Source organism: Aquarana catesbeiana, linkage group LG11 (assembly GCF_042186555.1).
Source record: "Aquarana catesbeiana isolate 2022-GZ linkage group LG11, ASM4218655v1, whole genome shotgun sequence".
Classification (NCBI taxonomy): Eukaryota; Metazoa; Chordata; class Amphibia; order Anura; family Ranidae; genus Aquarana; species Aquarana catesbeiana.
The window spans coordinates 236,200,295-236,221,611 of record NC_133334.1 but is presented as its reverse complement, the minus strand read 5'-3'; the positions used below and the strand labels follow the sequence as shown (position 1 = coordinate 236,221,611).

At 43.8% G+C, this 21,317-nt stretch overlaps 1 protein-coding gene across 4 annotated transcripts in view; it reads right to left on the bottom strand.

The window, feature by feature from the left end:
* The window catches only part of CMIP (c-Maf inducing protein), a 278,661-nt gene that overhangs the window by 94,956 nt on the left and 162,388 nt on the right, over positions 1 to 21,317 (bottom strand). For 2 of the 4 annotated variants that reach the window (XM_073605534.1, XM_073605536.1), the window contains exons 8-10: positions 17,681 to 17,758; positions 8,388 to 8,491; positions 1,827 to 1,931 (exon numbers count right to left, since the gene is read on the bottom strand). In XM_073605534.1, the coding sequence (XP_073461635.1) occupies positions 1,827 to 1,931; positions 8,388 to 8,491; positions 17,681 to 17,758 (287 nt within the window). The remainder of the gene's footprint in view (positions 1 to 1,826; positions 1,932 to 8,387; positions 8,492 to 17,680; positions 17,759 to 21,317) is intronic. The other 2 variants (XM_073605537.1, XM_073605538.1) reach the window with 1 other exon arrangement.

Here is a 21,317-nt window from a genome sequence, read left to right as displayed (position 1 = left end):
TTTTCTAACGTCCTGCAAGCGCACCGCCCCAGTGTGAAAGCACTCGGGCTTTCACACTGGGGCTACAGGGGAGGTGTTTTTCAGGCGCTTTACAGGCGCTATTTTTACCCCAAAAGCTCCTGAAAAATGCCCCAATGTGAAAGGGGTCTAATGGTTAACAATTTAGAGGTCAATTTAAATAATGGTCCTAAAATGATTCCACTCACTATGTGATACCAAATACATGTTGTGCAGTCCTTGTTTATGTACATATGTGTTTGAATGTGAGTGCGTGTGGGGCTAAGGTGGATTAAAATTTTTTTTTTTTTAATGTTTCACTTAAATGCTGCCACAGGAGAACTGACAAGCCCTCTTTATGAAAGGAGTGACAGGCACCCATTAAAAGAGGCATCAGTGGCCTCATGGACTCCTAATGACTCTATTGCATACTCCTAGCTAGACTGAGTATAGAATGTACTCCATTAGATATTTTCATAGCCAGGATGGGAGAGCTTGCTCAGAGCTGAGTGCTTCCAATTCCAGGATCATTGCTTCTATGGAAGATGAAGAAACTGATGTTTCACGTCTCCTGTCTGCTGGCCATCCTGACAGTGCCAATTGAGATCCTGGGCTGCTGCGGGGCACAGGTGAGCCTAGGACAGAAATGGGTGGGTTCCATCTCCAACATATAGATGTGATCGGGTGAAAGTAAAGCTGCTTAAATCACTGCTCTATGAAGCAACAGTACAAGGGTTACAGTAAACATGTTTTAAGGTAAACATGGAGGCTGCTGTTGCAGTAAGGTTGCCACCTTTTCTTTAAGTCAAACCCGAACATTTTAGCCATGCAAAGCATTTTTTTATAGTATAAACTATACATATATTTTGCAATTAAATAACATTTCTAATCATATTTAGTTAATCACAAGAGTTCCCCTTTACATCCGAATCCACAAAGTTCCCCTTTTACATCTGAACTCGCAGAGTTCCCTTACACTGTAAAGGGGGGACTCTGCAGACTCTGATGTAAGGGGACGCTGACAAAAGGGGTGCTCTGGGAACCCTGATTTAAGGGAGAGCACTGAGAACTCTGATGTACGGAGAGGACTCTGATGTAAGGGGGAACACTGTGGCTTCTGGTGTAAAGAGAAACTCTGATGTAAGGGGTGTTCTGAGAACCATGATTTACCTTAGTGTACTTACTCAGAGGCAGAAGAGAGAAGGGGGAGACTTCAGTCACAGACAGGGATGGATGGTGAGCTCACTCACCCCTTGGCAGTCAGAACCTCTCACCCAGATGTATCTGAGGCTGCTGGACTTTAAATTTCCGGGCCGCACTTTCCTTTTCTAAGAAGTGTAGACAGATACAGAGGGCTAGAGGCAGGAGGAAGAGGAGCAGATCGAGCCCTCTCTCTTCTCCCGTGTGTGTGTGGTGTGGATTGTTAGTGCAGCATGAAAGAGAGTGTAACAAACCGTCTCGGTTTAGACACCTGCAGCCACCAACCCTGTTGGGAAGCCATAGTCCAGTCTGATTAATGTGTCCGGGTTTCAGACAGTCTGAAACCTGGACGCATGATTCTAAACTTATACTGTCCGGAGGAATCCCGGACAGGTGGCAACCCTATGTGGCTGGCATACGAGTTGCCTGGCTGTCACACTGATTCTCTTGCTTCAATCAATGTCCTGGAACAGGCCTGCCCATAAGGACCTCTGACTTTATAGAACTCATTTGATACTGGAAATCAGACCCTACAACCAACCATTATAACTCTGTATAATAAGTGCAAACCTGGCTGTGATGATACAAAATCTCTAAAAGTGAGACCCCATGTCCAGTGTTATAATTACCTGTTGATGAATTCTTCATAGCAGGAATAAATGGCAGCTAGACAGACGGCCACAAGGTTTGGTAAGACCCTGGGGTGAGGACAGTTTGCAGTGGGCCCATGCATGCTAGGAAAAAAAAAAGCAGACGTTGGAATACACAGAGTGCACATACAACCCTACAAAAAAAAAAAAAGAGGAAAATACAGTTTACAGATGTTCTACAGTCAAATTTAGACAGTATCCAAGTCAAAGATGCCTCAAACATAAAACATACCAAACCTATTAATAGGCAATATATGTTATGTATACTGTACAAAGAGAGAGAGTGAAACGGATGGACAGATATTGGATAGAAAGATAAAGAGAGCTGTAAATCATTCATTTTGATGTCTGCCTGCCAGGTGTTACTGAGTAACAGTACTGCATTCATTACAAGTCATTTAACATGGAACTTCACTCTCCCAGGTAACATTGATTACATTTAATCCTCATGCTGCTAACATTTGTAAATAGATAGGAAAGTATATTATATTTACTTATTTTAAACATTTCTTTTTTTTTTATGTTTCTTCAGTTACTCCCTGGTTTCTTGCCTAGGTAAATGATGTCATAAATCCCAGGAGTCTTCAGTCGGGGAGGAGAGGAGGAGGGGTTTTCTCATCTAAGCACACTGCATTCATGCATGCTAAGGGCAGATGGATTCCAGGAAGTAAAGGCTTCTTAGCCCAGGTTTACACTATGAACTGGCACAGCATTCCTGTACAATTCACATGCGATTTAGTGGGTGCGATTTGAGCCCATTCATTTTGAATGGGCTCAAATTGCTCCAAAGTCATTTTTGGGAATGCACTGCAACCCGGCTCACATGGTTGCTTTGTACCATGTGATCCGATGCAGGCAAACACACAGCGTTTGCAACTTGTATTTGGGGTGTCGTTAAGATTGCACTGACACCCGCTGCAGATTGCAAGGGCAGTGCGATTTGAATGTGGTGCGGGAAACGGGTATGGATTGAGAGTTTCTCGCACCCCAGTCTAGTGTGAACCAAGGGTGACTATTTTTTTGCCTCCTTGTAACATCCCCAGTGAGCTCCCAAACCTCTTCTGTTCCCTTTAACTTGTTTGAAACGAGCAACAGTTAGTTGCAGTCATGTGCACCACTCTTTGCACCCTACACAACCCATAGTCCCTAGTCCATCTCAGGCAAGCAAGAGAGGGTGGCTATGTTCCTACATACAGTGGGACCATGATAACAAATGTAGCCACCATTTAGGGTTGCCACCTGTCTAGGATTCACCCGGACAGTCAGGGTTTGGAATTATGTGTCCAGGTTTCAGTCTGCCTGAAAACCGGACACATTATTCAGATTGGGCTGTGGCTCCCCAAGTAACTGAGATAGTCACACAAAAATCTGTTGCTGCCTGGGGGCAGGTTTGGCATCAATGGGGCACTGGGGGGGCGATGATTTCAGCAAGAGCAGTTTGGCCACATCCACGGTTGCCGCAGCGCGCTGCATTACCACTCTCTTTGGGGCACCCCTAAGATGCCCCAGGTCTTTTACAATCCAATAGTGTATACTATGAAAAAAATGCACCCTAAAGTGTTCGGGTTTGCAAAAGGTGGCAACCCTACCACCCTCTCTAACTGGAAGTCGGATCACAGCAGCAACTTTTGTTTTTAAACCAGAGTTTAGTGTGGCTGTAACTTAAATTGCATGCTGCCTTTTCTTTATTTTCAGCTTTCTTTCTTTTCTTTCTTTTGGGTGCCTTTCTGAAACTGCCAAGACTTGGTGCACAGTGGCTAAACAGCCAGCATGCATGTAGCCTTAAGCCAGCCTTAGAAGGATTTTTTATAAAGTAAATGCTGTAAACTACTTTAGTAGTAGTGAGAAATTAACATCCTGCACTCTCACTCCTCAGATCAGCCCTAATTCATGCACCTTCACACCTCAGATCACTGTCCCCCCTGCACATCTGCCCCACCACTGTACTACCTTGCATATCTGCCCCACCACTGTAACCCCCTTTCTCATCTGCCCCACTACTCTAACCCCCTGCACATCTGCCCCACCACTGTACCAACCTGCTATTCTGTCCCACCACTATAACTCCCTGCACATCTGCTCCACCGCTGTACCCCCCATACTCTTCTGTCTCACCGCTAAACCATCTGCTCATCTGTCGTAACACTGAACTTATCTGCTCATCTGCCTGACAACTGTAACCCCCTGCTCATCTGCCCCACCAATGTTCCCCCCTTTCTCATCTGCCCCACCACTGTACCTCCCCTGCACATCTGCTCCACCGCCGTACCCTCATACTCTTCTGTCTCACAGCTGAACCATCTTCTCATCTGTCCTAACAGTGAACTTTCTGCTCTTCTGCCCCACCACTGTACCCACCTGCTCCTCTGCCCCACCACTGTAACCCCCTGCTCATCTGTCCCACCTATGTACCTCCTTTATCCTCACTACTGAATCACCTTCTCATCTGTGCTAACACTGAACCCATCTGCCCCACCACTGTAACCCGCTTTCTCATCTGCCTTATCAATGTACCTCTTGCACATCTGTCTCACCTCTGTACCCCCCTGTTCTTCTGCCCCACCTCTGTTCTCCCTGCTCTCCAGCCCCACCACTGTAACCCCCTGCTCATCTGTCCCACCAATACACCTCCTTTCACATCTGCCCCACTGCTGTACCCCCCCTGCTCTTCTTTCCCACCGCTGAACCCCCTTCTCACCTGCCCCAACTCCCCCTGCTCATGTGCCCCATCACTGTACCCCCCTGCTCTTATGTCCCACTGCTGAACCCCCTTCTCATTTGTTCCACCACTGTACCTCCCTGCTCTTCTGTCCCACCTCTGAACCCCACCTTCTCATCTGCTCCACTGCTGTACCCTCTTCTCATCTATGATATGTGTGATATGCAGAGTGGTGAAAGGAAGCAGAGATGAGACACATCCACCTGTCCTGGCACACTCATCCTGCTGATCCAACTCTCGCATCCAGCCCACGTGCTTGTATGTGATGTATGTGATATATGGGATCTATGTGATGTATGGGATGTATGCGATGTCACATACAAGCATCTGGAATAGATGCACAATGAAAAGCTCAGGTCAGGGGTATTTTCTGAAAGCAGTGGGTCTGTGTGCAGGATCATAAGTTGGGCCCCTGCAGCTGAGAAAAAGTGCGGCGCTCTGCGCCACAGGAAAAGTTGGGTGTGATTTTCATTGCGCTGAATACTGGCTGTGTCTTAAAGGGACACAAAGTGCCGGGGTTCAGTAGTAAGTGACACAAAGGTTCAGGAATAATTTCAACAAAGTTCCCAAAAGCTCAACAGTAATTCCACAAACTGTCACCTGATTGTGGTTTTCTCAATCACAGTGAAATCCCTTCTTTCTGAGATTGATAGTGACAACCAATCGAGTCATCTTCCTCCAGATGGTGGGCGGGGCTAGCAGGACTGTAAATGGCTTTAGCAGTGGCCAATGACAGTCCTCCTCCTCCTGGAAACAGGGACCGCCCCCCCTAGCAGAAATGCACCCAATCTCTTCCCCAACACAAAAGCTGACGATCGCAGCTACAGCAAAGTTAGACAACCAAACAATGTTTCCCATATTTTACAATGTGTGGGGGCGCAGTGCCTCCCCCTCAGTACAGGTGCGGTGTGGGGAATTCTGAGATCGTTAGGCATTAGTGTCTCCCTGACACTTCCCTGCGCTGCTCTGCTGATAGGGAGGGAGTCAAGTGCCGGCAAAAGAGGCTTTGCGTGCCGTGCCGGGGTTGCCTATCCCTGATCCAGACTATTTTGCTTTGTAACCTTTGCTCTCTTTTGTATTGGCAAGAGTTTATCTATAGTTTGGATGCAGAATATTTCCTAAGGCCATTGTGTAAGGATCAGAGGAAGCAATTGTATTGACAATGATATTGATCAGTTTACCTTGACCAGGTTAACATTTAACAGAACAACGAAGCAGTTGAGGAAGCTAAAATCTTTGCATAAGGGACGTTCTGTTAAAATATAATGATTTAGTAACTACAAATTAATAAAGAAAGAAAAAAAAAAAACTGTACCTCACCTATACACAGAAAAGGGTGCTGCAGGCTCTCGCTGGCTATGGGTCACATGATCACTGCAACACTGGCTTCTCCAGAGAGCCCATGCAAATGGCCACATGTACAGACCAGTATATTTTTTCAGAACTTCAGGTACTATTGTACCTAAACAAAATTTTTATATTTTTTTTTTAAACAGATAGGGGTTGAGTTACTAAAATTGGAGAGTACGAAATCTGGTGCAGCTCTGCATAGAAACCAATCAGCTTCCAGGTTTTTTTGGTCAAAGCTTAATTGAAAAAGCTGAAGTTAGAAGCCGATTGGCTACCATGCCCAGCTGCACCAGATTTTGCACTCTCCAGTTTTAGTAAATCAACCTCATAGAACTTTCCTTTGGTGGTATTCAATCGGCGCTGGGTTTTTTATTTTTTCCTAAAAAATTTTTTAAAAAGGCAGAAAATTTTGAAAAAAAAATAAGTTTTTCTTAGTTCCTGGTAGAAAATTTTGTAAATTAGAAAAATGTTTCTCCTTCACTGATGTGCGCTGATGAAGCTGCACTGAAGGGCACTGATGAAGTGGCAATGATGAGCATTTCCTTGTTTATACGATTGGACACAACTGGTCACATGGGTAAAGAGCTGCGTCTCTTTACCGAGATCAGGGATGTGCCATGTCCCAGGGAGACAGCCCGCAGGTGTGGTGAGAGTAGGACGACATCATATGTCGTCATCCCAGAACAACAGAACTACCGAGCAGCCGTCATTATCCTATACGGCTAGCGGGAGGTGGTTAAAAGATAGCCGACTGATTGCATTAGGCCTAAGGGCTCTTGATAGGAGTACTGAGGTAGGATGCTGTGATGTTTTCTGGAAGTTATGTACAACAGTCTGCCTGCTCCAACTACCAGTTGTGATCTGCCTGCAATGCATAGAGAAGCACGGAGATCCAGTGATGGCATCCCTGAGTCTAAAATAAGGTATATAATGAAAAGGTAAAGATTTTATTTATTAAAATTAGTTTACAGAAGATTATAGAAGTTTATATTTATTAGAATTTAATTAGCATATTGAGGAAGGTGGGAGGGGGGAACCAGGGAAGCCAAAAATATTAAACTTCAGCTTTTACCACTTGCCGACTGCCGAACGCTGTTATATGTCCTTACTTTGAGGACGGATATCGTTGTTATGGCAGCAGCTAGCAGCCATAACCCCGGTATCCTCGCGTTTGGCCGGCTACAAGATAAAAGTGATCTCTGCGGCGGATTCGCCACAAGATCACTTTGATCGGCATCGGGGAAAGGCCCCTCCCGCCGCGATCCGGTGCCCTCCGCTGCTTGCTGGAGTCGTCGGCAGCAGCAGAGGCGATCGGATCCTCTCGGTGGCTGTGCATGGAGACGAGTGAGGGGAAGATGGCCCCCACCCGTCTCCATGACATTGCAGGGTGGAAGCGATGTCAAAACGTCACTTCCGCCCATAGCTCTTAGAGGGTCATTTTTTTAGAAGACAATTTTTTTTTTTATTGCATTTTAGTGTAAATATGAGATCGGAGGTCTTTTTGACCCCCGATCTCATATTTAAGAGGTCCTGTCATGCTTTTTTTCCTATTACAAGGGATGTTTACATTCCTTGTAATAGGAATAAAAGTGACACAATTTTTTTTAAAAACAGCGTAAAAATAAAAAATAAAGGTAAAATAAATAAGAAAAAAAAAGAAAATTTTTTTAAAGCGCACTGTCCCGCCGAGCTCGCCTGCAGAAGCGGACACATACGTGAGTAGCGCCCGCATATGAAAACGGTGTTCAAACCACACATGTGAGGTATCCCTGTGATCAGTAGAGCGAGAGCAATAATTCTAGCCCTAGACCTTCTCTGTAACTCAAGACAGGCAACCTGTAGAATTTTTTAAACGTCGCCCATGGAGATTTTCAAGGGTAAAAGTTTGTCGCCATTCCACGAGCGGGCACAATTTTGAAGCATGACATGTTGGGTATCAATTTACTCGGCATAACATTATCTTTCACAATATGAAAAAAAATTGGGCTAACTTTACTGCTGTCTTATTTTTTAATTCAAAAATGTGCATTTTTTCCAAAAAAAATGCTCTTGTAAGACCGCTGCGCAAATACGGTGTGACAGAAAGTATTGCAACGACCGCCATTTTATTCTCTAGGGTGTTAAAAAAAATAAATAAATAAAAATGTATAATGTTTGGGGGTCCTAAGTAATTTTCTAGCAAAACAAACTGTTTTTAACGTGTAAACAACACATCTAAAAAAGAGACCCCGTCATTAAGTGGTTAATTCGATCTGCCTACATTCCACTCTAGAACAGGGAAATCTGGATTTTAATAAAATGTTTGTTTGGTTCACTTTGAGAAGTGCAGTTATGTTGTTGTACTACATTAGAGATAAAATAGCAGGATGTACAAACATGGAAAAGCAATGGACCTTTACCCAGAACATATTTTCCAGCGTTGAGGAAACATGCACAGTAGAGCGATTTAAGATTCATGACCGGCCACTGACCTGTGTATGAATTTCTTCACCACTTCCATTCCTGCGTTTAATTCATTCAAAGCCAGTATGTACTCCTGAGTAAACAGCCTTAAACGAGGACACTTCCCGAAATCCTGGACAAACATAAGAAGGAAAAGACTGGTTTAAAAGATTGCCGGCACAAGGCGCTCACAAGAAGAGATGCATTACCCGCTGCCTTTAGCACATATACATTAAACCTGCTGGGAAAAAACAATCCTGGTCTCCTCTAACAATCAATGTAGAACATATAAAAATGAAAGGCGATACCCAATCAGACACTAGCTTGGGCTATAAAGCTGGAATTTGATTTATGTGTTCACATTTCAGGTACCTTTCTTCCACATGTATAGGACAACTTTCCTAAAGTGGACATGTCATAACAGAAATTACACTTCTGACTATTTTCCCAAAGCTGAACTCCGGGATAAACAAATACATTCGTCATATTCTTCTTGGCATGTTTTATGTATTTCTTTTTCCAGATCTGTGCAGTAATCCAGTGTGAAGCTTTGCCTCTGTGCAGGAGCTTCCTGTAATAAAGACCGCCCACTGCTGTCAGTCTCCTCTCCGCCCCTTTCTGTCGTTTTTTGCAGGCAGCCTGTAGTGGGTGGGATCTACTGGGTCCCTCCCACTGTTCTGATCTCCGTACAGACTATGTACAGCTGCTCTACATGTCACTGCTACGTTTACAATGTAATATTTGGGTTTGCAAAGGATTTTGGTGCACACAATGAGGTTTTTATATCCTTTGTGGCCATTGAGGAATATATGTAAATGATACACTATATTACCAAAAGTATTGGGACGCCTGCTTTTACACGCACATGAACTTTAATGGCATCCCAGTCCTAGTCTGTAGGGTTCAATACTCAGTTGGCCCACCCTTTGCAGCTATAACAGCTTCAACTCTTCTGGGAAGGCTGTCCACAAGGTTTAGGAGTGTGTCTATGGGAATGTTGGACCATTCTTCCAGAAGTGCCTTTGTGAGGTCAGGCACTGATGTGGACAAGAAGGCCTGGCTCCTCTCTAATTCATCCCAAAGGAGTTCTAATCGGGTTGAGGTCAGGATTCTGAGCAGGCCAGTCAAGTTCCTCCCCCTCAAACTCACTCATCCACGTCTTTATGGACCTTGCTTTGTGCACTGGTGCGCAGTCATGTTGGAACAGGAAGGGGCCATCCCCAAACTGTTCCCACAAAGTTGGGAGCATGAAATTGTCCAAAATGTCTTGGTATGCTGACGCCTTAAGAGTTCCCTTCACTGGAACTAAGGGGCCAACCCCAACTCCTGAAAAACAACCCTACACCATATGATTTGGACCAGTACACAAAGCAAGGTCTATAAAGACATGGATGAGCGAGTTTGGGGTGGAGGAACTTGACCGTCCTGATCTCAACCTGATAGAACACTTTTGGGATGAATTAGAAAGAAGACTGCGAGCCAGGCCTTCTCGTCCACATCAGTGCCTGACCTCGCAAGTGCACTTCTGGAAGAATGGTCAAACATTCCCATAGACACACTCCTAAACCTTGTGGACAGACTTCCCAGAAGAGTTGAAGCTGTTATAGCTGCAAAGGTTGGGCCAACTCAATATTGAACCCTACGGACTAAGACTGGGATGCCATTAAAGTTCATGTGCGTGTAAAGGCAGGCGTCCCAATACTTTTGGTAATATAGTGTATGTAAACAAATGTTTTTGTGCCTGGAATTCAGCTTTAGGCTTTTGGATACCTGGACATCATGTTTTGATGCATTAAAAACCCAAAAGATAATAAGAAGCAATAATTTGGTACATGTTCTTTAATTAAATACAATTATACAATACAGCACATTGTTTTTAAAAGTATTACATGTATTTCCCTCCAGGGCATGACTACAGTTAATTCAATTTAGTTTATTAAAAAACAAAAAAAACTATATGTTTAATCAAAGTCAAACAAGAACTTCTCTACAGCAGGTGATCAGATTCTTCCTTTCATTTGATAAATAGTTTTAATTAAAGCTAAACTTATTTATTAATATAAGTGCATAACATTGGGACAACAGGAAAAAAAAAACCTCACTAATGCTAAAGAGCTTCTGAAGTCACACTAAACGAAGTCCTTATTCTCCAAAAATAATCCATACACATCCACTCCTTTAGTTTTCAGCCAAGGAAGCCGCCATCTTTGTCTCTGTTTAACCTTCAACCGCCATGAAGCTGCACATGTGATCAGTTATGACACCACCCATTTGATGGTTTGTCAATCTGGTTGAGAGCACAACCAACGTGACATTCACTTTCCCGGCATGTGCCGGAAATGTAACTGTTTTTTGAAACTGTTAAATAGATGAATTTACTTCTGCTTTAAAGCGGAACTAAACCCTCCTTTTCGTTTTCAGCCAAGCAAGCTGCCATCTTGGCCTCTGTTTGATCTTCTAGCATGATGCTGCACATGTGATCAGTTATGACACAAGCCATTTCATGGTTTGACAGTTTGGTTGGGGGCACAAGCAATATGACAAACATTCCCGAAACATGTTGGGCATTTATCTGTTTTTTTTTTAAACTGTTAAATTGAAGGGTTTAGTTCCGCTTTAAAAGTGGAATTGCTTTCTCCAAGAATATTCTTTTTCATTAAAACATATACCTGTCATCAACTGTCATAACTGGTATTCATTCCTTTAGAGCAGGGGTCTAAAAACTTTCTGAACAAAGGGCTAGTTTACTGTCCTTCAAGACTTTAGGGGGGCCAGACTAGGCCCAGTGGGAGGACTAGTGCCCCATCCTTGGTGTCAGTGGGAGGACTAGTGCCCCATCCTTGGTGTCAGTGGGAGGACTAGTGCCCCATCCTTGGTGTCAGTGGGAGGAATAGTGCCCCATCCTTGGTGTCAGTGGGAGGAATAGTGCCCCATCCTTGGTGTCAGTGGGAGGAATAGTGCCCCATCCTTGGTGTCAGTGGGAGGAATAGTGCCCCATCCTTGGTGTCAGTGGGAGGACTAGTGCCCCATCCTTGGTGTCAGTGGGAGGACTAGTGCCCCATCCTTGGTGTCAGTGGAAGGACTAGTGCCCCATCGTTGGTGTCAGTGGGAGGACTAGTGCCCCATTGTTGGTGTCAGTTGGAGGAATAGTGCCCCATTGTTGGTGTCAATGAAAAGAATTCTGCCCCATCGTTGGAGTCAGTGGGAGGAATAGTGCCCCATTGTTGGTGTCAGTTGGAGGAATAGTGCCCTTTCATTGGAGTCAGTGGGAGGAAGTGCCCCATTGTTGGTGTCAGTTGGAGGAATAGTGCCCTTTCATTGGAGTCAGTGGGAGGAATAGTGCCCCATTGTTAGTCTCAGTTGGAGGAATAGTGCCCCATTATTGGTGTCAGTGGGAGGGATAGTGGCACATTGTTAGTATCAATGGAAGGAATTATGCCCCATCGTTGGTGTCAGTGGGAGGAACTGTGCCCCCTTCTGATGCTTTCAGTGGAAGGAATAGTGCTCCATTGCTTGTGTTAGCAACAATAATTCTGTCCCATTGTTGGTGTCAGTGGATGGAATGGTGATCCAAGGGCAGAATAAAGGCAATGCTAAGGGCGCATTCGGCCACAGTTTGGAGACAGATACTTTAGAGAAGATTCAAAGTAGGTTTTTGATCTACAGAGAACAATGGTCCCTCCCATCACATAGGTTTATTTGCCTGTTGATCCTGCTGGTAGATCTGGTATTTTTTTCACTTTTGTTCCATGCCAATTGTTCTCAGAGACTCACCCTGCAAATATTATTCAAGTGTTCCACTGGGGTAAAAAGGTTGAGAAAAGCTGGTCTACTGTTTTATCCCATTTCAACCAGAATAGGTGGCAAGCTATTGTCCATAGTACAACTATGGATAGTCCTGAAGGTCCATTCTCAAGGGACAAAAGAATCAGCTTGGAAAACCTTGTCCAATCACCTTTTTCCTCAATAAAACTCAACAGTAGAAATACTGAAAGGAAGTGAAGCCTCGCCTCCCTATTTCTCCAGCAATGCCAAAACAGGAACTTTCCTCCATATCTAAAACTTTAAGGCCTCGTTCACATGGCAGTAAAATGTTACGGATGTTATTACACCTGCTTTCTGGGAGAAAGGTTCCTCCGTAATAATCAGTAAAAACTTCTGTATAGATGCATTTAAACACGTAAAGACGCATATGCATACATTATTTGTTTTTATGATAATTTATTTTTCCTTTTTGTTTATACTAAAGTGATGAGCTTACAAACGTGTATACATGAGTTTATATATGTAAGCGCATAAAGTGTATGTTCTTAGACGCAGATTTTTGGATTCTGTTACAGATCTGAAAGCAGTTAATGTTTATGAACCTGTGTGAATGGCTCCATTGAAAACAATGCAGCTGCATTCAGAATCCTAATTAAAGTGGAACTTCTCAGTCAACATTGACTATTTTTAATCCTCATGCTGCGAGCATTGGTAAACAGTAGGGATGAGCTTCGAGTTCGAGTCGAACTCATGTTCGACTCGAACATTGGCTGTTCGCAAGTTCACCGAACAGCGAACAATTTGGGGTGTTCGCGGCAAATTCGAATGCCGCGGAACACCCTTTAAAAGTCTATGGGAGAAATCAAAAGTGCTAATTTTAAAGGCTAATATGCAAGTTATTGTCATAAAAAGTGTTTGGGGACCTGGGTCCTGCCCCAGGGGACATGGATCAATGCAAAAAAAAGTTTTAAAAACGGCCGTTTTTTCAGGAGCAGTGATTTTAATAATGCTTAAAGTCAATCAATAAAAGTGTAATATCCCTTTAAATTTCGTACCTGGGGGGTGTCTATAGTGTGTCTGTAAAGGGGCGCATGTTTCCTGTGTTTAGAACAGTCTGACAGCAAAATGACATTTTGAAGGAAAAAACTCATTTAAAACTACCCGCGGCTATTGCATTGCCGACAATACACATAGAAGTTCATTGATAAAAACGGCATGGGAATTCCCCAAAGGGGAACCCCGAACCAAAATTAAAAAAAAAAAATGACGTGGGAGTCCCCCTAAATTCCATACCAGGCCCTTCAGGTCTAGTATGGATATTAAGGGGAACCCCGGCCAAAATTTAAAAAAAAAAAAATGACGTGGGGTTCCCCCTAAATTCCATACCAGAGGTCTGGTATGGATTTTAAGGGGAACCCCGCGCCAAAAAAAAAAAAAAAAAACGGCGTGGGGTCCCCCCAAAAATCCATACCAGACCCTTATCCGAGCACGCAACCTGGCAGGCCGCAGGAAAAGAGGGGGGGACAAGAGTGCGGCCCCCCCTCCCTCCTGAACCGTACCAGGCCACATGCCCTCAACATTGGGAGGGTGCTTTGGGGTAGCCCCCCAAAACACCTTGTCCCCATGTTGATGAGGACAAGGGCCTCATCCCCACAACCCTGGCCGGTGGTTGTGGGGGTCTGCGGGCGGGGGGCTTATCGGAATCTGGAAGCCCCCTTTAACAAGGTGACCCCCAGATCCCGGCCCCCCCCCTGTGTGAAATGGTAAGGGGGTACATAAGTACCCCTACCATTTCACGAAAAAAGTGTAAAAAATGTTAAAAATGACAAGAGACAGTTTTTGACAATTCCTTTATTTAAATGCTTCTTCTTTCTTCTATCTTCCTTCATCTTCTGGTTCTTCTGGTTCTTCTGGTTCTTCCTCCGGCGTTCTCGTCCAGCATCTCCTCCGCGGCGTCTTCTATCTTCTTCTCCTCGGTCCGCTCCGCACCCATGGCATAGGGGGGAGGCTCCCGCTCTTCTCTTCTTCTTTTCTTCTCTTCTGTTCTTCTTCATTTTCTTCTCCGGGCCGCTCCGCAATCCATGCTGGCATGGAGGAAGGCTCCCGCTGTGTGACGGCGCTCCTCATCTGACAGTTCTTAAATAACGGGGGGCGGGGCCACCCGGTGACCCCGCCCCCCTCTGACGCACGGTGACTTGACGGGACTTCCCTGTGGCATTCCCCGTGACGTCACAGGGAAGTCCCGTCAAGTCACCGTGCGTCAGAGGGGGGCGGGGTTCACCGGGTGGCCCCGCCCACCCGGTTATTTAAGAACTGTCAGACGAGGAGCGCCGTCACACAGCGGGAGCCTCCCTCCATGCCAGCATGGATTGCGGAGCGGCCCGGAGAAGAAAATGAAGAAGAACAGAAGAGAAGAAAAGAAGAAGAGAAGAGCGGGAGCCTCCCCCCTATGCCATGGGTGCGGAGCGGCCCGAGGAGAAGAAGATAGAAGACGCCGCGGAGGAGATGCTGGACGAGAACGCGGGAGGAAGAACCAGAAGAGCCAGAAGAACCAGAAGAACCAGAAGATGAAGGAAGATAGAAGAAAGAAGAAGCATTTAAATAAAGGAATTGTCAAAAACTGTCTCTTGTCATTTTTAACATTTTTGACACTTTTTTCGTGAAATGGTAGGGGTACTTATGTACCCCCTTACCATTTCACACAGGGGGGGGGCCGGGATCTGGGGGTCACCTTGTTAAAGGGGGCTTCCAGATTCCGATAAGCCCCCCGCCCGCAGACCCCCACAACCACCGGCCAGGGTTGTGGGGATGAGGCCCTTGTCCTCATCAACATGGGGACAAGGTGTTTTGGGGGGCTACCCCAAAGCACCCTCCCAATGTTGAGGGCATGTGGCCTGGTACGGTTCAGGAGGGAGGGGGGGCCGCACTCTCGTCCCCCCCTCTTTTCCTGCAGCCTGCCAGGTTGCGTGCTCGGATAAGGGTCTGGTATGGATTTTTGGGGGGACCCCACGCCGTTTTTTTTTTTTTTTTTTGGCGCGGGGTTCCCCTTAAAATCCATACCAGACCTGAAGGGTCTGGTATGGAATTTAGGGGGAACCCCACGTCATTTTTTTTTTTAAATTTTGGCCGGGGTTCCCCTTAATATCCATACCAGACCTGAAGGGCCTGGTATGGAATTTAGGAGGACTCCCACGTCATTTTTTTTTAAATTTTGGTTCGGGGTTCCCCTTTGGGGAATTCCCATGCCGTTTTTATCAATGAACTTCTATGTGTATTGTCGGCAATGCAATAGCCGCGGGTAGTTTTAAATGAGTTTTTTTCCTTCAAAATGTCATTTTGCTGTCAGACTGTTCTAAACACAGGAAACATGCGCCCCTTTACAGGCATACTATAGACACCCCCCAGCTACGAAATTTAAAGGGATATTACACTTTTATTGTTTGACTTTAAGCATTATTAAAATCACTGCTCCTGAAAAAACGTCAGTTTTTAAAACTTTTTTTTGCATTGATCCATGTCCCCTGGGGCAGGACCCGGGTCCCCAAACACTTTTTATGACAATAACTTGCATATAAGCCTTTAAAATTAGCACTTTTGATTATTCATGTTCGTGTCCCATAGACTTTAACGGTGTTCGCATGTTCGAACGAACTTTTTTCCTGTTCGCATGTTCTGGTGCGAACCGAACAGGGGGGTGTTCGGCTCATCCCTAGTAAACAGATAGGAAAGTATATTGTATTTACTGGTTTCAAATATTTTTTTTTACATTTCTTCAGTTACTTCCTGGGTTTCCAGGCCTAGGCTAATAATGTCATACATCTCAGGTGTCTTCAGGAGGGGAAGATGGGTTTTCTTAGCTAAGCACATCCTCCTGCCTGAGCTAAGGGCAGTTGGATTTCAGGAAGTAAATACTTCACAAATCATCTGCCCTTACTCAAGATGGCCACAGTCAGAAATTCTAAGGGTGTTTTTTCATGTGACTAAAGAATGGAGACATGGGTGCGTTTGCTTTGAATATAAAAAATAAATGAAAGCGGAGTTCCGCCGCAAAAAAAACAAATTAAAAGTCAGTAGCTACAAATACTGCAGCTGCTGACTTTTAAAATAAGGACACTTACCTGTGCAGGGCATCTGCAATGTCCTCACCCGGAGCCGACTTGTCCCTCGGCTCCCAGGTGGAGGCTCCGGCATCTTCAGTAAGGGAACCAGGAAGTGAAGCCTTGCGGTTTCACAGCCTAGTCCCCTACTGCGCATGTGCGCAATTGTTCCAATTGGTCCAGACATGGTGTAGATCGCCGCAGATCCTGTGGCGATCTTTCGCCGGAAGTAGGAGCAAATACTGTATTAGACAGTTATCTGCCAAACCCCCATCCCCCCCGAAAGGTGCCAAAATGTGACACCGGAGGGGGGAGGTATCCTGACAGCGGAAGTTCCATTTATGTGTGGAACTCCGCTTTAAACAGCGTTTTTGGTTTGTGGTGCTCAGACGCAGTGAAGTTCCACTTTAAAAACACTTGTATATGCGTTTTTTCACGGCCATGTGAATGGAGCCTAAAACGGAGAATATGATTGGTTAGAAAAAAAAGGGGGGGTGCAGTTCTAGTTCAAACTTATGTCAAGCTTCTTTAGCGATATTTCCCTTAACTTTTTTGTCCTGCCGACAATAGTTTCACTAGACAGGAAGATAGAGAAAACCTGCAAAAGGAACACAGACACAAAAAAAATCTGGCAGAGGTCCTAACCTTCTCTACTTTACTAAAGAAAAGCATTTTTGTCTGTGTTGATATTGGATAGATCCCCTGACTTCCTGTCTGGTAAAATGTTAGGACAGGAAGTGGGGGTAAATTGGTAATACTGGGTCCCCCTGACTTCCTAAAATGTTAGGATAAAAAGTGAGGGTACATTTACCTAACAGTCCCCAGTGTCTGCGTTGATTTTGGACAGTTCCCCTGACTTCCTGTCTGGTAAATTGTTAGGACAGGAAGTGGGGGGGAAATGTATCTAACCTGGTTCCCCTGACTTCCTGTCTGAAAAAACGTTAGGACAGGAAGTGAGGGTAAATGTATCTAACCTGGTTCTCCTGACCTCCTGTCTGGTAAAATGTTAGGACAGGAAGTGGGGGTAAATTTATCTAACATGTTTCTCTTGACTCCCTGTGTGGTAAAATGTTGGAACAGGAATGTGCGTAAATTCATCTAACCTGGTTACCCTGACTTTCTGTCTGGTAAACTGTTAGGACAGGAAGTGGGGGTAAATTTACCAGACAGATCCCCCGACAAAAGTAAACACCCAACAGGGATTCCGCAACTGCAAAAAAAAAAATTTTTTTTGGCTGAAATTCTCTTTAATTACGCTCTTTTTACATGTGATGGGTGCTTTGGAAGCAAATCCACACCAAATGAACAATTGAGGCTGAAGCAATTGCAGAAAACCTGAAACATATTCATTTGACAAGAATTGTAATTTTTCATAGTGCACATATATTAAAATATCCACCCGACACATAACTATTTCTCTATTACATGTGACATAACAGATAGTCAACACACAATATTACCTGCAAATGCAGGTGTTTTCCAACCTCCACCAGCAGATAGAGAGAGGTATCCAAGCCGGTAAAAGAGATCCAGTACATCTGCAATTCATTTGATACCCTTGAATTATTGGAATTGGGGAAATATATATAAATTTACAACAGCAGTTCATACCAGGGGAGAGAATGATTCTCCTTTTAGATAACTGGATGAAGCTGCTGTTCTTTGCATACAAGTTAATTCATAGCTGTATTGCTGTCAGAGAGTCATCGGGGCTGCTTTCTATGAACTGGAGCAAAAGTGGAGCTGTTCTCTGTAGCTAAAAGGATAAAACTGCTTTTAACTAAAACTGTGACCTTGAAGAGTCAAACTTTATACTTCAGAACAATAAATATAATTTGGGGTTGCACAGTATGTATTAACTATGTGTAAGCCTACCACTCCCCAATCTTCAGCTTTGAGCAGGTGCCGGTTCACACTGAGATTTACTAAAACTGTAGTGTGCAAAATCTAGTACAGCTCTACATTAGGAATGCCACCTTTTCTTCAAGTCAAACCCAAACACTTTAGCGGCGCACAGCAATTATTTTTTTAATAGTATAAACTATACCTATATTTTGCAATTAAATAACATTTCTAATCATATGAAGTTAATCACAAGAGTCCCCCTTTATATCAGAGTCCACAGAGTTCCCCTTTTACATCTGAACTTGCAGAGTTCCCTTTACACTGTAAGGCGGGACTCTGCAGACTCTGATGTAAGGGAGAACTCTGGGGACTCTAACATAAGGGATGCTCTGGGAACCCTGATTTAAGGGGGGACACTGAGTATCCTGATGCACAGAGAGGACTCTGATGCAAGGGGGAACACTGTGCCCTTTGGTGTAAAGGGGAACTGTGATATTAGGGGTGCTCTGAGAACCCTGATTCACCTTAGTGTACTCACTCAGAGGCAGGAGAGAGAAGGGGGAGACTTCAGTCACAGACAGGGATGGATGGTGAGCTCAGTCACCCCTTGGCAGTCAGCACCTCTCATCCAGATGTATCTGAGGCTGCTGGACTTCAAGTTTGTGGCCTCCATTTTCCTTTTCTGAGGCACAGCGCTGGGGATTGGAGTGTGGGCAGACAGAGAGGGGTAGGCGCGGGAAAAAGAGGAGCAGATGGAGCCCTCTCTCCTATCTGTATGTGGGGGGATTGTTAGTGCTGTCTTTGGGCAGTGTGAAAGTGTGTAACAGACACTCTCAGCTTAGGCAGCTGGAGCCAGCAACCCTGCTGGGAGGCTATAGTCCAGTCTGAACAATGTGTCCGGGTTTCAAGCAGTTGGACATGATTCCAAACCCGAACTGTCCAGGTAAATCCCGGACAGGTGGCAAGCCTACTCTACATAGAAACCAATCAGCTTTCAGCTTTTATTGTCAAAGCTTATCTGAACAAGCTGACTGGCTACCATGCAGACCTGTACCAGAATGTGAGTAATATATATATATATATATATATATATATATATATATATATATAAATAATATCAAGTTTTAGTAAATCTCCAACCAATGTATGGATCAGGGCCTGTACATGATCTATATGTGTGTGTGTATATATATATATATATATATATATATATATATATATATATATATATATGTATATTTATTATATAGGTGTCGCGTAGATGGTATTTTATTAAAATGGGACTAAACCAAAATCTGATTGGTCTTGTACAAAACTCTATAATTAAGTATTTTTTTTATTGTGGTTTTTAAACATACTGGGGAGATTTCACCTGATGTCCAAGTGAGAATACATTTCCCCAACAAGGACACAGAAATAAAAACCTGTTCTTCCTTTTCCCTAATCTCTACAAAACTAAAAATGTTTTACTTTTATGTCCAACTTAAAAAAAAAAACTAAGAAAAAAATGTGGAGAGAGCCAATTAGAACAGAATAGCTTTGACGCGACTTCCCTCAATGGGCACCTGACAGTAGCTCAAACCATAGAAATAGAGAAAGGGTCACCAGACCAAAAAATGGATAAAAAGTCAAAAGATAATTGGTAAAAAAAAAAAAAGTCACATAAAAACATTCAACGCCCTTTGGAGCTCAACCACTCCCTCTTCATCAGGGCTCAATACAGAATATTTGATATTTAAAATATAATAGAATTTAATAATGTAGTTTTTATTTTTAATATTGATTCCAATTTAGATCTGTGGTATAACTGTTTCTGAATTCATCCAAGTTTTATCCTAGCTTGAGCCCTGATGAAGGGGGAGTATTGTTGCCTTGAAACGCGCTGAAGTTATTATGTTACATTTACCAACAATTAACATTAGCTCTGACTTTTTGTGGTCTGTGTTCCCTTTAAAAAGATTTTGCCTCACTTCCTGGTCTGTCTGACAGACAGGAAGTGAACAGAAATCTTGAAAACAGGGCCATGGACAAACATTAAAAAAAAAGAGATTCAAACCCTTTTCTACCCTATCCAAAACTGAAACTTTTTTTTTTTTTTATGGAATAGAGATTTAAAGAAGAATTTCAGGTATGGCACACACATATTTACGTTGGTTCAAGCTGGACCAATGTAATTATGTAAAAAATGGACCTCATGACTAGAAGTGTCTGAATCGCCCATTAGAACCAAATGCTTCCCATCCTGAACCTGCACAGGAGAGGAAAAAAGAAAGCCATGGGCAAAAAACTCTTTTTCCTTTAAGCCAATTTTCAGAGACTTTCGGACATGAGGCCAATATACAGTATTTTAGTATTGATGCCAAGCATCATTACACATTTTACTTAAACTCAGCAATAGGGAACAACGCAGCAAATGATTTATCCTTTCCAGAATATAGCAACTGTAGTTTATTCTCAGTTTGAGATCCCCTTATCCACACCTACACAACATGTGGGCCATATTAAAATTGAAACCTCCCAAAATTATTTTGCAAACTCCCAACTTATTTTGGAGCGTCAGTGGAGCTTTCTGAATTTGATTCTACCCAAACGTTGACTTGACACCGTAGCACTAAAAACTCCTAGAGAAGCTTCACACAAAATGGGGGAGATTTACTAAAATACTAAACTAGTGCACACAAAATCTGGTGCAGATGTGCATAATAACCAATCAGCTTCTAACTTCAGTTTGTTCAAATAAGCATTGACAATACACCTAGAGGCCGATTGGTTACTATGCCCAACTGCCCTAGATTCTGTGTGCACCAGTTTTAGTAAATCTCCCCCAAGCTTCTGAAATTGATAACCTCTACGCAACGCAGACTGGATGCTCTAGGCCAGGGATATGCAATTAGCGGATCTCCAGCTGTTGCGGAACTACAAGTCCCATGAGGCATAGCAAGACTCTGACAGCCTTAAGCATGAAACCCAGAGGCAGAGGCATGATGGGACTTGTAGTTTTGCAACAGTTGGAGGTCCGCTAATTGCATATCCCTGCTCTAGGAATTGCAGTCCTCTTAAGATTGGGACTCTTTCATCTGCACAAACAATAAAGAACAAAGAGTGCAAATACCTAGCACATTATCCACAGCAATTTATTCAAAAGGTAAAAGACATAAAATATACTAAAAAAAATTGTGAACAATATTGTAATATAACCGAGAAAACAAGAGCAAGCCCAACTAGGAACTCTTCAGGTTCAAGTGGATGATG